General features: G+C 36.8%; 1 protein-coding gene across 3 annotated transcripts in view; it reads left to right on the top strand.

Annotated features, from left to right (window-relative positions):
- Positions 1 to 13126, top strand: part of PLEKHA5 (pleckstrin homology domain containing A5) — a 233599-nt gene extending 220473 nt beyond the window's left edge. For all 3 annotated transcript variants that reach the window (XM_058558686.1, XM_058558683.1, XM_058558682.1), the window contains 7 exons: positions 1419 to 1537; positions 4429 to 4638; positions 5595 to 5735; positions 6226 to 6350; positions 8360 to 8505; positions 10115 to 10220; positions 12254 to 13126. In XM_058558686.1, coding sequence (XP_058414669.1) covers positions 1419 to 1537; positions 4429 to 4638; positions 5595 to 5735; positions 6226 to 6350; positions 8360 to 8505; positions 10115 to 10209 — 836 coding nt within the window. In that variant the 3' untranslated portion in view covers positions 10210 to 10220; positions 12254 to 13126. The remainder of the gene's footprint in view (positions 1 to 1418; positions 1538 to 4428; positions 4639 to 5594; positions 5736 to 6225; positions 6351 to 8359; positions 8506 to 10114; positions 10221 to 12253) is intronic.
- Positions 13127 to 16570: the final 3444 nt, after the last annotated feature.

Raw genomic sequence — 16570 nt, 5'->3', positions numbered from 1 at the left:
AACAGCACTGGTTTACTGTACCTGAATGGCATTTGCCTTCTTGATCAGGGTATGGAAGAGAGTTGCCCTTTATCCCATGTGTAACATTTTTAATCCTGGGGGAAAGTGTCTAAAGCATACATAAGATAAGCACTGTGTTTTATTCTTTGATTTTGCATATCCTACTCCATTCTTTTTTCGGGTTCCTACACAGTCATAATGCCCTGTGATGGGATAAATGCAATTGGTCAAGTTTACAAAATTTAGAAATTATTTAGTAAATGATTATGTATAGTGATTTTAACTCATCAGTAGGAATTGAATTGAATTGAAAAAAGTAGAGAAGTAGATAATCATTTGTTCCAGCAATGCATGTATTTACTCATAAAAAAAAATATATCATCTGAAATATATTCTTTAATATGGTTTGAATTCTTACTCCAAGTTTTGCATCTCTTAAAATTTAATTAAGCTACTGGTTGTTTGGTTTATAACCTAAAGGGGCCCTGAATGATTGACCTACCATTCGTCAATAAGTGAACCCAACGAGAATGATTTTTTTTTTTTTAAGCAAACCGTTGAGATTTTAATTGTTTGTTCTTTTACTGATGTGCTCCGTGGATAGTAGTGTATATATTCTGCTCACACAAGATGACTATGGTATAAATGCGTACATTTTATGTTAACTTACTATTAGCTTTTGTTGTTGTGTTAATGACTTTCTGTATGTGTGTGGGTGAGTCTATTTATAAAAAGTGGCGTGTGTTCATTTTAGAAATTTTTAAAAGTATAAAGGAGAAAGTAACAGTGATTCCCTATAGTTAACTATTGTTAACATCGTTAGTAGATTCTTGATTAAGGCGGTAGAGTGTGATTGAAGGAGACCAACTGGAAATTGAGGACATTTAGGTGAATCACTTAACCCTTCTGGGCCATAACCTTCCTAATCTGTAATATGGGAGAGGATTCGATTAAGGTACTTTCAACCTCTGACAATGTTGTGAACGCTTCGAGAAGCAGCAGAGCAGTAGTGGAAAGAGGGCTGAAGCAGAAGCTCCAGCCGTGCTGCTGATGAGCTGTATGGAGTCAAGGAAGTGAATTCACCCATATACTGAAGTGCATTTACCTTCTCTCCTTTACAGGGTTATTGTGAGGAGATACGACCCATTAAGTGTACTAAATTTTATAATTAATTTGTTATGTCATCTATCCGTCTGTAGAACTTTATTCCTAAACCTAACCCTAAATTTGTCTGCTAGTATCATTGGCTGGCTTATTAGGTTAGAACAGCTGATGAAAGGCTACTACATTTTCCCTGGCTCTTTTCAAACAATAAATTTGCCTTCTGATTTTAAAAGCCTCAGAAATTGAATATCTCAAAAGAAAGCAAAGTTGTGTGAGAGGTGTTTTGAAGATGTTACTGCTATTTTAATTTTTAGGTTCCCACTTTCCTGTTGGAGTAGTCCCTCCAAGAACAAAATCACCAACACCCGAATCTTCAACGATAGCCTCGTATGTAACCTTAAGGAAAACTAAGAAGATGATGGATTCAAGAACGGTATTTAACTAGAAATTAATTTCTAGATGGATTCTCAAACCTATTTGTTGCTTTCTTATATACGTTTCCATTTTTAGTGTTTGTTCAAAATTTTTTTTACATACTCTAAGAAAAGCATAGTAATCTTACTTTTTAAACATTACATTCAGGGAATTAGCACCTCAGAGAACAGACCTACTTAATACCTAGTCTAGGTTTCCTGTGATCAGCTTTGACATGGGGTCTTAGTCTGCAGTTTGTGGAACCTATTCTCAGGTAACTGCCCTGTATTACATCCCTTGACACCTCTAAGAATTTCCTTGATGAGAGTGATAGACATGTCCTATGGTGACCCAAGTTAAGGGATTTCCAAGCTAGCCCTGAGGTTGCAGGGCCTTTCAGCTATGGCAGATTTGGCATTTGGCAATCCTCTGGTTACTCTGAGAAATGTGAATTGGGATTGGGAAATAAATGCTAAATGTCACACTTTCTTCTGAGATCTATTTAATTCAAACTGGCTCTAAACTCGTCTAACCTTGGTCTTCATGGGAAGATTCTCAGGGTACTTAACTCCCTTTCACCAAGTAGTCTCTAGAAATTTGGGCTACAAAAAGAACTTTTACTTTTCATCTTTATAAATTCTCTACTTATTTGATATGAGATAATTTTCATCTATAAGAAAATACTGAAAGGTACTACAAATGATAAGATTTATGTTTGTTCTAGAAAGATATTAAAGTACAGCTACAGGGCCGGCCCCATGGCTTAGCGGTTAAGTGCGCACGCTCTGACGCTGGCAGCCCGGGTTGGGATCCCGGGCGCGCACCGACGCACTGCTTCTCTGGCCATGCTGAGGCCGCATCCCACATACAGCAACTAGAAGGGTGTGCAGCTATGACATACAACTATCTACTGGGGCTTTAAGGGGAAAAAAATAAATAAATAAAATCTTTAAAAAAAATAGAAAATAAAAAATAAAGTACAGCTACAAAGTATATGCCAAAAAGTCTGGCAAATTTATATTTAAGAAATATAATATTTTCAATTAGCACCATATTATAAAGACCTATAAAAGTAATTATGGTAGAATAAAAATAATGAATAGCTGTGTATCAATATTAACGTCAGTGGTCATGGTTCTGTAATACTACTGTTTATTCGTAGAGGTAGGCATTTTTACAGATTGGAAGGGTGTTTTCTTTGGAAATTTTAATGTTAAAATAAATCAACTGAAAAAATGCATGTTGAGATCAAGCAGAAAGGTATTAGTGGATTTATATTATTCTATAACTATCTTTTTTTTTTATAACTATCTTAAATACTAGAAGAAAGACCTGTATATAACCAAATACTGGCAGAGAAAGTATAGAAGACTATAGTTATATAATAATGCTACAGGAAAGCCCTTTATCAGCAATACCAATGCCAGAAGAAAATACTTGCAATATAACAGACAAGTTTCATAATATATGAGGAATGAATATAAATCAGTTATTCTTAAGGGTTTTTTTTATGGAAAATATGTTACAGTACAAACTTATGAAAATTGCTCAACCCTGATGATAATTTTTTTAAATGCTAACTAAAACCTCAGTGAGGTATACTTTTCCAATTATCATATTGGAGAAAAGATCTAAAAATGAATAATATCTTGCATTTAAAAGATTAAAGTAGATTTGTGCAGTGTGATAACTTGGAAAAGGAAGTTGCAGTGTGACATTTTTGCAAAAACATAGAAAAACCAGGAAGAATACCTGTGTGTTGTTACTAAAAATAAAAGGAAAGGGTGCTAAACTAGCCAACTTCCCAATCAGTATCTAAAATTTACTTTTTTTTCCCCAAAAGCAGATACACTTTATTTTACAAATAAATGAAAATCATCGTTTCATTTTTTCCTTTTCCTTTTAGTTTCTACTTGAGCTCTTTAAGATATTTCTTCTGTATAGTAGAAAATAGTTCTAGAGCTGTAGTTCCTGCCCTGCAGGGATTTTTCAGATTGTAGAGGAGACAAAAGGATTTTATCCATTAGCCTGACATAGGCTTGGTCACAGAAACACTTAGCCCTGCCCTGGGTTCTTTCAGAAACTCCAGCAGCTCCACCAATGTCTCAGTCAGTTCAGCCCAGAGGACGCAAAGAAACTTGTGGATTCCTTTCTATAGATCCTAGAATACATGTAGTCTTTAAAATTTCTGTTTTATCAAATAAGCTAAAATCGGCTTATGGCTAATGATTGAAGTACTTATTTTGGATCTTATACCAATACTGTTTTACATCTTTTAAAAAAGTGAGAAGTAAGAATTGGTTGTTTAAGATGACTAAGATTTTTAAACTCTTCCGTAAACCATGAAAATGAGCCATGTATGTAAAAAGTTTTCAAGTATAACCGTATGATTTATAGAAAGTAGATATTTTCATAGTTTTATTATTGATCAGAAACTAAGGATATTTCTTCTATTAGTCTTTTCACAGTAAATATGTTACTTAAAACATTGTATTTTCATTAAAATACAAGAAATCCTTGATATTTAGACACTGTGCCCCCTATTTTCTCCTAGTTTGAATTTTATACAATTTCTTGTTTCAGGGCCATGGAGTAGGTTCACTCCAGAGCTGCCATACCGTTTCGTATTTTTTTTTTTAAACAAGAAAATACTGTTATGAAGTTCCTCTTCTTTCTCTCCTCCTGCCTACCTCCCCTCTTTCTCTTTCTTTCCATCATTGACCGTGCATGACCAATTACCAGTTAAGGATAAAATAATTTGCCTTCCCTGTGTTAACTAAATGAGATTCAAAACCTCCACTTTTGATTTTGGAAGCAAAATAACCACATTTTAGAACATTTTTTATTCCAAAATACTTTCCAGAAGTTACTTTGTATGTTTGTAATCATATGTTTGTTTTTAATTTAAAGGAGAGGCCAAGAAGTGCAGTGGAACAGCTCTGTTTGGCCGAAAGTACTCGACCTAGGATGACTGTGGAAGAACAGATGGAAAGAATCAGGAGACACCAGCAAGCGTGCTTAAGGGAAAAGAAAAAGGGACTAAATGTCATAGGTGCTTTAGACCAGTCACCCTTACAAAGTCCTCTGAGTGTGAGGGATCATCCATTCAGGGTTACCCAGGTAGAGCGATTGCTTTTAATCATTCCTGTGTGTACATCTAACATCACTTGAATTTTAGAATCATAGAGTTAACATGGTTGATGGGTTTTTCAATGTCTACAATATGGATAGTTATTTTATATTATTTAACTCTTATAATAATAAGCTAAGACAGGTTAGTAAAATGGAAATATCCCTGGGTTCAAAAAACGAGAGCTGTGTGACTTGTTGGATGCCCTTGCACAGATTGTGAACTTCCTCTCCTCTACTCTAAAACAAATCACGATACAGCCTGCCACGCCTACTTCACAGAGATACCGAGAAGATACAAGTGCTTTCAGCAAATGTAAAATGCCATGCAGGTTAGCAAGATAGTCCCCAATTCCCCTCCCAATAAAATGTGTACTACTCTGTGTCCTAATTTAACATGACCAGAATTGTAGCAGGAGACAGCCGCTAAATAAAAGTTCTAAGTCCACTGTTCATCACATCTGAACTTCAGCCTTGTAAAGTGACACCATTCCATTTCTTATTGTGTTTGTTACCGCGATTCATAAACACAGAGGTAGCAGACTAGTGAACCTTTTCAGTAGCTTCTGCCTGGTCTGTCCCTGTGAGTAGACCTGCGTTGGCTGAAAGTGCTTCACTGTCTTCATAGGAATCCCCTTTCCATCTCATCAAGAGCAGGCATTGCTACTGGAGATTCAGCAGATTAACAGTTGGATAACTGCACATTCTACAAATTACAAAATGGATGATTAAAATAAAAGAGATGAGGAGAAAGTGTGTGGAATACTAATAAATATATACACACACACACACATACGTGTATAAATTTCTTCTGTTGATTTTCATGAGGAAACTTCTTTGTGAGTGAAGATCCAGCTTTTTTGTTTTCCAAAATCAACAAGTATTATCTAAAAAGTATACGTGGCTTCATAGTACGAATCTAAAAATGCTCTGTGTCTTTTGGACAGGCTCGAAGGAGGGATGATGACATTAAGGAACTGGACACTGTCATTAGAGAAAATGATGTAAAGCCAAACGATGAAGCTCCTGCAGCAGAAATTGTTCGACTAAAAGAAGCTGAACCTCAAAATATGGATTCCAGCAAAGAGGTAGAGAGATTATTTCAGGACAGATATTTCAAAGGGATAGATTTTTGAAGATTAGATCAAGTGGTAAGGTTGCAAATAAAGTTAAATTTCATTCCATCGCAGAGGCCATAGCTCTAAGTGAAATAATAGGTTTCCTTTAATTTGATTGATGTATTCAGCCACATCAAAAAATGGGTTAATCGAAAATTTAAAACGTGGTCCATCAAGGCTGGACTAAATTACTGTTAACCCAGTTAAAGAATCTTCTATCCCAAAGCAGCTAGCTGTTAGCAATGTGCATTATCCTTTTGGGCAAATAACTTTTTGTATCCTAGTAGTAAAGAATGTTAATATTTTTAATATATTTGAATCTATATTTATATTTCAGTAAATATTTGACAGTGTATAATTTTTTAATAAACTTTTATTTTTGAATTATTTTAGATTACTAGTAAATATTAAATGTGGTAAGAGTGCCTTGAAAAAGAAATTTTTTCTTCTTATTCTATAGTCTACAAAAACTGAAAACGCTTTTTATGAAACACTTTTCAAACCTGAACCAAATGGAGTAAGTTCTGAGGAAGTGATGGATAAAGAAAGAAACGAAGAAAAAATGCCTGAGGATGTTTCCTGCAGGTAATAATTAGGGAAAACAGGCAAAGGAATTATTTACAAAATTGTATAACTGCTTAAAAATGGTGAACTTCAGGGGCCGGCCCGGTGGCGCAGGTGGTTAAGTGTGCACGCTCCACTTTGGCGGCCTGGGGTTCACAGGTTCAGATCCCAGGCGTGCACCGACACACTGCTTTGTCAAGCCATACTGTGGTGGCGTCCCATATAAAGTAGAGGAAGATAGGCACGGCTTTTAGCCAAGGGCCAATCTTCCTCAGGGGAAAAAAAAAAAAGAGGAGGATTGGGATTGGATGTTAGTTCAGGACTGATCTTCCTCACAAAAAAAAAAAAAAAAAGGTGAACTTCAGCATTAACAAGGCTTGGATTCCAGTCCCAGCCTAGCTACTTAGGAGCTGTAGGATCTTGAGCAATTTACATAACTCTCCTAAGCTGCAGACTCCTCACTTGTAAAAATGGGGATTATAGTAGTTATCTATCTCACAAATGTGCTGGAATGATTAAATAAGAAAATACATGTATAGCGCTTAACACCTAGGAAGTATTCAATAAATACCTTAAAAAAGATGCAAAGGCACGTAAGCTACAACAAAGAAAGCACCTCAGCATTGCCTACATAGTGATGAACGGGGGTCAGAAGTCGAAGTTGTCTGAGAAGTGCTCCAGAAGTTATAGTGATTTGCTGTTTATCTTTTAGTTGTGTTTCTTAACTAGCCTTCTTACGTGTGTATCCTCCATCTCACCCTCCATAAAAAAAATTACCAGAGCTGGAAACGAGAAATACTGTGATTTAATGTTATTAGGAATGCCTTTATCTCTTCAGTGAATAGTAAGATAGAATTTGAAAAATATTTGGCAATCGCTGATAAGAAAAATCTCTCTCCTCTTTTGTTAAGAGGCATAGATTAAAACACAACTACTATATTAAAAATCTGTGAGTTCATAATGATCCAAAACAACCAAAAATAAATTGCTGGCCACTTTGGAAGATGCTAAGGAATCGACTTATTATTCCAAAACCTAGTGCATAGAGGGAAAAAATCAAATATTTATTTTGCCTTTCCCAAACAAACTGCAACCAAAGCGTTTATGATGAGGAAGTTTTTTTTTTCTTTTTAGAAGAATTTCACTCAGTAAAGAATGAGAGACTTAGAACATCACTGCTTTGCTAACCGTAATGAAATAATGGATTTGAACATTGTTCCTCAACGGCTGCCAAAAGTGTTAGCTGAAAATCTGACAGGGAAATTTATAATGAGAGGATCAAGCTGATAACCCCCGAACTCACTGAGACGACCTGTTAATGCGGTAGTGCACGACCCCAACCTGATGAATTATTACTTGCCTCCTCTCCCCTAAAATCCTAAATTCCATCAAGCCTCAAAATCATATCAGTTTATAAAAAGTATGAGGGATACAATCATGAAAATCCAGAATGTGGGAAACAACATAGGACAGATAAACCAGGTTCTTTCACAAATAAATAGAAATAAAGAATAAAAGGGAATGTGGAGTGGGGTATTTTACATTAAGGTAAACTTTAAGAGACTCGTCAGGCAAATGCAACATACAGACTTTGGATCCTGCTTCAAACCAAATAACTCTAAAATGATATTATGAGGCAATCAGGAAAATGTGAGCACTGACTGGATATTTGATGACATTAAAGTATTATAAATACAAATGGAAGTATTTACAGATTGAATGATATGTCTGGAATCTGCTTTAAAATAATTTGGGGAGTAGGAAACTGGGGATTTAGATGGAACAAGATTGGCGAAATGTGGATAATTATTTAAAGCTGAGTGTACAGGTTTCATATATAATTTGCTCTAACCTTTTTGATGTTTGAAATTTGCATAAGGGGGAAAAAGAAGGAAAGAGATTAATTGCAACTTAAATATCGATGGTGGCATGTTTTCTGTATGGTTAAAATTTTTTGTAACAATAAATTGGAAGACAAAACTTGATTGCATTCTATAATAAATTTTAAAACATCAATCTGTTTTCGTTAGCCCTCAAGACGAGACACAGATCACAAATCATAAAGCAGGAAGCCACCCTGAAGAAGATACAAAGGACGATATTCATGAGCAGGAGGAAACTGCTATTTCTTATGACGTAACTCCTGAGGCTTCTAGAGGAAATCAAACAATGGCAGGTAGATATTACACATCCCATAATGTTCTCCCTGGTGCTTCCTCTGAACCTCTGAATTGATTTTCCATGTGGAGATTCTATCAAGAGAGCCACTTAAGTACCCTGACTGTGGATTAATCAGCCCTTGCCTTCCCACAAGCACCTTCAGGGATGCTACTGGACAGAGGAGGAAAGGGCAAACCTCTGCCTCACCAGCTAGGTCCACACAGTCTGTCCTGGCCTGGGGATCAGTTCCTTCTTTTTTTTTTTTTCCTAATAAGATGATCTTTCAGTACTTTGAAATTTTACCTGTTTCTCTGAGGCTGGATTCTCAGAGTATTCGCAAACCTACCACTCTGGGAACTGTGGAAGGTTTAATAACTAAACTAGTAGAATGGGTGTGCTTACTCTAGCCCTACTATAATCTCCGTCTGGGTTTTTCTTTGATAGTAGAAGATTGTGATCCATAGCATGTTAAGAAATAAAATGATCTATGAGATTCTTTCATATTTTTTGGATTTTTCACAAATTTTTTTTTTCTCTTTTTTTCTTTCTTTATGATTCTTGGCAAGGGGGAGGAATGGAGGATCATGCCACGAGTGCATATTATCAGCTTTGCTTCTCATAGTTCATAAGCACAAAACCATTCCTTGTAATCCTCCCTATCTCCACCACCCCCGCAACCTTTGGCAGAATGAAATCCAATTACAGTCATGTGTCACTTAACGACAACGATACGTTCTAAGAAATGCGTTGTTAGGCAATTTCGTTGTTGTGCAAACATCATAGAGTGTACTTACACAAAACTAGATGGTGTAGCCTCCTACACACCCAGGTTATATGGTACTAGTCTTAGGGGACCACTCTCGTATATGCGGTCCGTCTTGGACTGAGACGTCATTATGCGTGCAGTGCATGATTGTATTCGGGACTGTTCTTAGGAAGAGAATGGGGTTCTGAGTCTTACGAAGAGCATGGGGTTCTGAGTCTTACGAAGAGCATGGGGTTCTGAGAGAGCATTTTCTGTACCTTATATACATATAACATGCAAATTTATATCATCAGTCATGTTCCCTTGTAACCAATATTAAGCATTATCTTTTCCCTTGCCTCTATCGCTTATAAGGCTTTGTGTGCACAAATTCTCACCTTTTTTTTTTAATGGTCAGTGACCACTTTCGGTTATTGGTATGGCAGGTCTGGGTAAACTGGTGTGTGGGTGTATTAAAACCACAACATTTAAACAGTCTGTAGTATTTAGCTGCATAGAACTAGAAAAGCTTTTAAAAGGGAAACCAAACAGAAATGATTCACTGACAGACACCCAAAAATTAACCCCAAAGCAAAAAAAAAAAATTTTATTTTTTTAATTTTATTTTCAATGTTATTGAAATATAATCGATATATAACATTGTATAAGTTTAAGATGTACCAGGAAGACGAATTTTTAAAGTCTTCAAGAGATATTTCATACTGAATAATCAATTGCCAGATTAGAAAATAACAGAAGCTAAATACAACTATTAATTCCTTCTCAAAACGTGTTGTTATTTTGTGGCACAGCATCAGGATTTTTTTCTCCAAATGTGTCCTAAAGATTTTTATCTTCTCACGTTTTCTTGGTGTTTTAGTGAAAAGTCTGTCCCCGTCTCCCGAGTCCTCGGCATCGCCGGTTCCCTCCACTCAGCCGCAGCTCACAGAAGGATCCCATTTCATGTGTGTGTAGTCTCAGAAAAAGTACGTTGTTTCCCTTTGCATTTGTGCTTTACTGTTTTTTATTCATTTGTTGGTTTAGTCAGTAAAAACGGAGATTAATTCTGGACTGCGCATTAGGGAGAGTTGACAGAGCAAGTAGACCGTGTATTTGAACCATGGGCCGTCACTCAGGTTTCCACCATCGGCCCTTCCAGTGATTTGCTCCGTGACAGCGTTTTCTCTGTCTCCTATTTCATCATCTGTAAAAACAGCAGAACTCGGAGGGTACGGCCTGTGCCAAGACAGGCCTCACAGTGCTCTGCAGCTGTGCTCCCCCTTCACGCTCCTTTCCGTGGTCGGATCGGAGAATTCTGTTTAAGTCATTACGTGTTGATTGAGTAATGTTTTTTACAGTGAGCGTGACATATCTACTGCACTGGGAGTTTGTTAATTATTTTAAAGGACAAAGAAATGTTTATGGTGTAGCCCACTCGATGGAATATTGAAATCTTTAAGATCTATCATAAATTGTTTCTAAATAATTAATTTTTTTTAGGTCAGGGAAGTAGCTAGTGAAAAAAGCCACGGTCAGGGACAGGGAGAAGGAGGAAGCGTTTCTTGAACAATGTTCCTTAGACCACAGTTTTAGAACTGAGAATAATTTCCTAAGGTCCTACTTTTAAACTTTATAGAAAATTGCTAAATTTTCCCTGCACTTTTGTACTTAAAGATAGACACTTTTTACTTTTCAGAAAAGCTGTGAGGTGCGAAGTGAGCATTTCATGCCTTTTTCTGCATTTTTTCCTCACAGTATCTACCAGATGTAGTAATATCGGGTGCCGTAGGATTACCACCGATTTCTGTTAAAGTTATAAGCAGCGAAAACACATAGAGACATTACAAGCATTATTACTACTATATTCTTTGATTTTTAGATTCTCAAAGTAAACGAGTACAAATACTAACTTGACTAAGTTTATCCAGTAGTGCTTCTTTTCTAGAATCTACTTCTGGTCACACCTTTTTGTGGCAGCTACAATCTCTGTCCTTTTATTCAGCCAGAAGGACTTAGGTTTAACCGTCTTGTCATATTTGTAACTTGTTTTTGAGGTTTTATGTCCGCATGGAGCCTAGAAGAGGCCTTTGTTTGTTGTCCGTTGGTATCTATGCAAGGTTGATGTCCTTTCTGGAGATACCAACCACCTATTTGTTACAGTCTTACTGTTCCTTGCCTCTGTCACTCATGTATTTAAACTTTTAACTTTCAGAAGGGACAGTTGCCACTAGTGACAGAATAACACCAGGCATAGTAATAATAAACATTATGCTCATTTGATTCCTCCTGTGCAGAGTTGATCCATGGCCTGTCTGTCTTAGTGGAGAAATGTACATTAAGATCCACTCTCGTTAGCTTTTGGTTCCATAAATGGGTTACAATTCATCGTACACAGACCGTAGGGATAATAAAGAATGTTCACAGTTTTAATACTCGAGCACATTTCTAGGTTCCTGAAGTTGTTATTATTGGATTTTGTTTTGTTTACTCTCATTCCGAGAGCCAGTGGCCTTACACACTGGAATGAGGTGCGGTTATTGCCGGATATTCTCGAGCCCTTTGGCATGCAGCCAGCACAAACAACGAGTGGCACTCAAACTTGTATTATTTGATGTCTTCTCACTGTGCGTATGTCATCTTTCTGAACTAGTAGTTTTGGCAGGACTTAGGAAAGTTTTACAAATGACACTGCTATGTAGGCGGCTCAATATATTACTACATGTTTTAGTGAAGTTATACAAATCTTTGCTCATTTTGTTGATCTTTTGGATTCGGTCACCATTTGGGGTACTTTTTTTAATTCTGAATTGCTATTTAATTGCATTATGTTACTTTGCTTTGTGAATTAACCTTATGGAAATGAAGAGAAAATGTTCTTTAATTATATTCTGTTTTCAGATTTTTATGGCCATGCTTGTCAGTTCTGTTGTTAGAGAATGTCACCCTGAATTACTTCAGGAAATGGTCATTCATTAACTTGGCGAGTGTCAAAGTAATTTTCCCTCCTGTTATTTTTCAGCTACACTGACTTCTGTTGAAACCATTCAAAGCTGAGGACATGGACCTTTGGCAATGTGAGAAGATATTGTACAGTATATTTTAAATCTATGAAATTCATAGTTCTGATGCTTTTGGCCGCAGAGCATCGTTTTATCACTTCTGGAAAATGTTTATTCCAAAACAGCTTTAATGGCCCGTATGTACACTCCGTAACCTCGAGGTTGTTATTCTGACAGCAGCTTGCTGCTATGATTTCAGAGCACGTGAGTAAAGGTGCTTTTTAATGTGCAGCCTCCAGCCAGTGCTTCCTTAGTTACGGATTTCCGGATTTTGATGCTTCTGAAGTCTAGGTGGATTTATATTTCTTTTTGCTTTTCGGTACGTAATTTAGTTATTATTTCCAATGAAGCTTGTTTCCTTTTTTTTTTTTCCCTTCCCATTTTGGCTACTGCAATGCTTCGTTTCACACTTGATTTGTAAAAATTTTATATATATATTTAAAACGTGCCATTTTATTATTGCTAAGTGAAGTATGTCCTGTTTTCTGCTATAATTCTTTCTCAGTCAGATCGCAACGTCAGCAGTTACTGCCGTACTCTTGTCAGCTTAAACACAAATGTTACGCTTACTGTTTCTTAAAAAACAATGTAAAATGTAGGTATTTTGAAGTACTGGGCTTCTGCTTCATTGGAATAGATGTGTATAGCAATAAGCAGATTTTCAAATCCAGTACTTAGTTTATGTACAAATGTAATTATGTTCATTGTGTACATATTATACAATGAGCACAGGTAATGTAAGTATTAAAGGCTACTTACTACTGTTTAAATGCAAATGTTCATATCTCATTTCTTTTTTATCATGTTAAATAAATGTTGATGTTCTTAAATCACTCGTGTTTAGAATTTTTGCTCTTAATTTTTGCTTTCCATCTAAAATGGAAATCTGAGACTTGTAGATGAAAAAATTGTCTGTTAATCTTATTGACAACGTCATGAAAGGACCTTTCCTGTCATCCAGTCCAGCTCTCCCATGTCAAAGCTGGGGAACGTGAGGCCCAGAGAAATCAATTAACCTGGCCACAATCACATTACAGTTAATGACAGAAGTTGGACCAGAATGAAGTTTTTCTGACTTTTTCTCTAGGGCCATCAGCTCAGCACCACTGGGCAAATTTAGTTTTGTGAAGTCTTCTACACTGGTTTCTCTTTATTTCCGTGTGGTAGAAAGCAGCTTCCAGCATCTGCAGTCTCCCTCTGCTTAGTGGATTGGACTTGGAGAGGCAAGTGTAGAGGAGAGAGGGTTATTTCTCTGACATGGGTAACTAAAAACTGTTTCGTCGTCATAAGCAGGACCCTCAGAGATCATTTTCTCTTACAATACATTCTCTGCAGATGTTCACGCTCTTCAGAATCAATTACATTTTCTTCCCTCTCTAACCTTTTGTTCGTGCTATATATTGTTCCCAGGGTACAAGGAAATTTGATGCTTTTGGATTCCTATATAAAATGGCTGAAACTAAATTGGCCCTGGTCAGTTCTTTTTTTTTTTTCTCATGCTGTATTAAAGAGGATTTAGATTTAATTCAAAATGCAGATGTATAAAAATTCATCTGCTCCAAACAGAAACACACAAAATGGAATGCAGAGAGATCCAGACTATATTGTAGGAGGTGAATGAAAAGAGAGGCTAAAATGGAAGGAGAACGTTTAGCTCTCTGTATCCACATAAACATGTTTACACATATCACCTTTATCTAAAGATGTCACACACAAGTTCTCTCAAAGAAAATAGTCAACAGATTATTATTTCCCTTTAGTCAGGACACAGTTACATTTACCGGTCTTTTGTCAGTGTGTTGTGGGGGGAGAGTTGCTGTTAGTCTTTGATTTTTGTTTGGGTTTTTTGGGGGGCCTTTGTCTTTATAGTTGTTGTCTGTGTGGTGTGTGTTACTTTGGTTTTATTAAGCACAACATTTTTTTAAACTGTTTCAAGAAGGAAAAGTGTCCCACACTGGGATCCCCGAAAGCCTAGGGAGTTGGAAGAAAGCAGTATTAAAAGTCGTCGTAACTCTTCTCAGCATTTCAGAAAGCCAGATGAAAGTCATATATTTACAAACCACAATCAGCACAAGTACTCGTTATAGGCTATAGGACTACTAGTTCTTCAAAAATTTGAACTAGATCGATATTTTCTATCTCAACTGAAGTTCACCTTCCCCAACTCCCCCTGTCTTAGGAGGTGTACAGAGAGCCCGGGAAGTACGGAAGCTCCTGGTAAGGAGGATGGACAGAGTGGGCAGGCTGTTACTCCAAGTGGGGGGATCGCCATGGGGGCCACCGCTCAGGCATGAAAGCAAGCTCCAAAGTTGACTGTGTGCCCAGTTAGGTTGGTTCCTTGGTCATCACATCCATGTCCCCCACATTCACCTGCCCCTAATGTATAGAAAGTTGACAGTCATGCTCCTATGGTGGTCAAACATTAACAGATAACCACAAACAAGTGATCCACAAACTTTTTTGCTTGCATACCCACAAAATAATTTTAAAAATTATGTACCCGGCCGGCCCTGTGGCAGTTAAGTGCTCACGCTCCGCTGCTGGCGGCCTGGGTTCAGATCCCGGGCGTGCACCGACGCACCGCTTCTCTGGCCATGCTGAGGCCGTGTCCCACATACAGCAACTAGAAGGATGTGCAGCTATGACATACAACTATCTACTGGGGCTTTGCGGGGAAAAAAAATAAATAAAATTATAAAAAAAAAAAAATTATGTACCCCTTTGCTAATTTTCAGTTTGACATCTACAATTTTTCAGAAGTTAAAACAGTTGAAAAGGGTACAACTTTTGGCATCTTGTAAATATTGACTTTTTAAAATGTATCCAACAGAATCTAAATACTGTTTTAATACTTCATCATCCATTTTTAAAAGATGCAAACAAGCTTTTTTTTAATAGGAAATTTCACATCATTCCTTTCTCTCCTTAAACTTATATTTCTGTTTTACTTCCCCCATCACATCTGATCACAAAAAATCATGATACGTTAAATTTAATTATTTTAAGTATTTCTAATTCCATTTTGGGGAGATCTTGTTACTCATCCATCTCAGTCATTCAGTTTTTCATCACTCTGGAGGGTTTTACACTGTGAAGTGTAAGAGTAAGATTCAGAGAAGTAAGTTTTTTACGTGTAAAGGAGAAAGGAGCTAATGTGAAAGGAGTGCCTGGATCCCAGGAGGCTAAGGGGTCCTCTGTTTTAGAAAGGAGTTCAAGTGTAAGGTAATGTTCAAGATACCAAGTCCAATAAAATCGTCCCGGCCCACATACCCTTGAAATGTGTTTGTGGACTGATTTTAAGAATGCTGCCCTAGACTATTTGGCTGTTAAGATATTTGTAAGTTTACTGATTTATGCATATTTATCACTTCAACCATATAAAGATTTTATATAAATTTAGCACATAGCAAAGAAACTTACTATTCAGCAACTGTATGTATGTACGAGGAATAAATTGATTCTCTTAATGCAGGAACAAATTATTTTTTGTTATGCTAAAGTAATTTGGAATGAGTTTTCTCAGAATTCTTGCAGGAAAATACATCACATCCTTCATCCGTAGGCTGAAAATAAATCTTTGAAGTGTATGGTTTGTATTATAAAAGCAGAAACTTTAAATTTTTAAAGTTAAAAATTTTAATTGTTTAAATTTAATTTTAAAATAATTTTCAGTGAAAAGTCAACCTAAAACATAAGATGGAAAGACTGGGTCAGAGGCAGGGGGAGAATACAGTAGAGCTATTTCACATAAGTCAGGCCTGGGACAACACATTTAATTATATGCTAGAACCCCAGGACTATGTCCCTCACAAGCTCAGTGCTCACAAGCTTACTGGTATGTCCCTTACGTCCTCTGTTAACCAGGTTCAGAAAAGCCTATTGAGTACTTGAGTGAGGACTCACTAATTCCACCTCTTTCCTCTAAGGGGCTCATCCTCTTCAGTTCTTCCCATGCTGGGAAACAGTATAGGCAATCATCTAGCTTGGCAGGATGGTGGAAGGGATCCTCCATCAACTCTGTTGCTAGGAAACCTGAGTCCCTCCAGACCCTTGTTACTGCTATGGGGCTTTATTCTGTAGTGGTTGGGAGTACAGAGTCTGGTATTAGATTGCCTGGGTTGGAACCTAGCTCTGCCACTTACTAGCTATGTGTCCTTAGGCCAAAGTACTTATCCTCTCTGTGCCTAATTTTTTCCATATATTCAAAATTGGTCTACTAGTAATTAATACACTATAGTTGTAAAGACTATATGCATTAACGTATGTCAAGTGTTTAG

Source organism: Diceros bicornis, chromosome 17 (assembly GCF_020826845.1).
Source record: "Diceros bicornis minor isolate mBicDic1 chromosome 17, mDicBic1.mat.cur, whole genome shotgun sequence".
Classification (NCBI taxonomy): Eukaryota; Metazoa; Chordata; class Mammalia; order Perissodactyla; family Rhinocerotidae; genus Diceros; species Diceros bicornis.
Note: the sequence above shows the minus strand (reverse complement) of the source record. Positions and strands in the feature narration are given on the sequence as shown.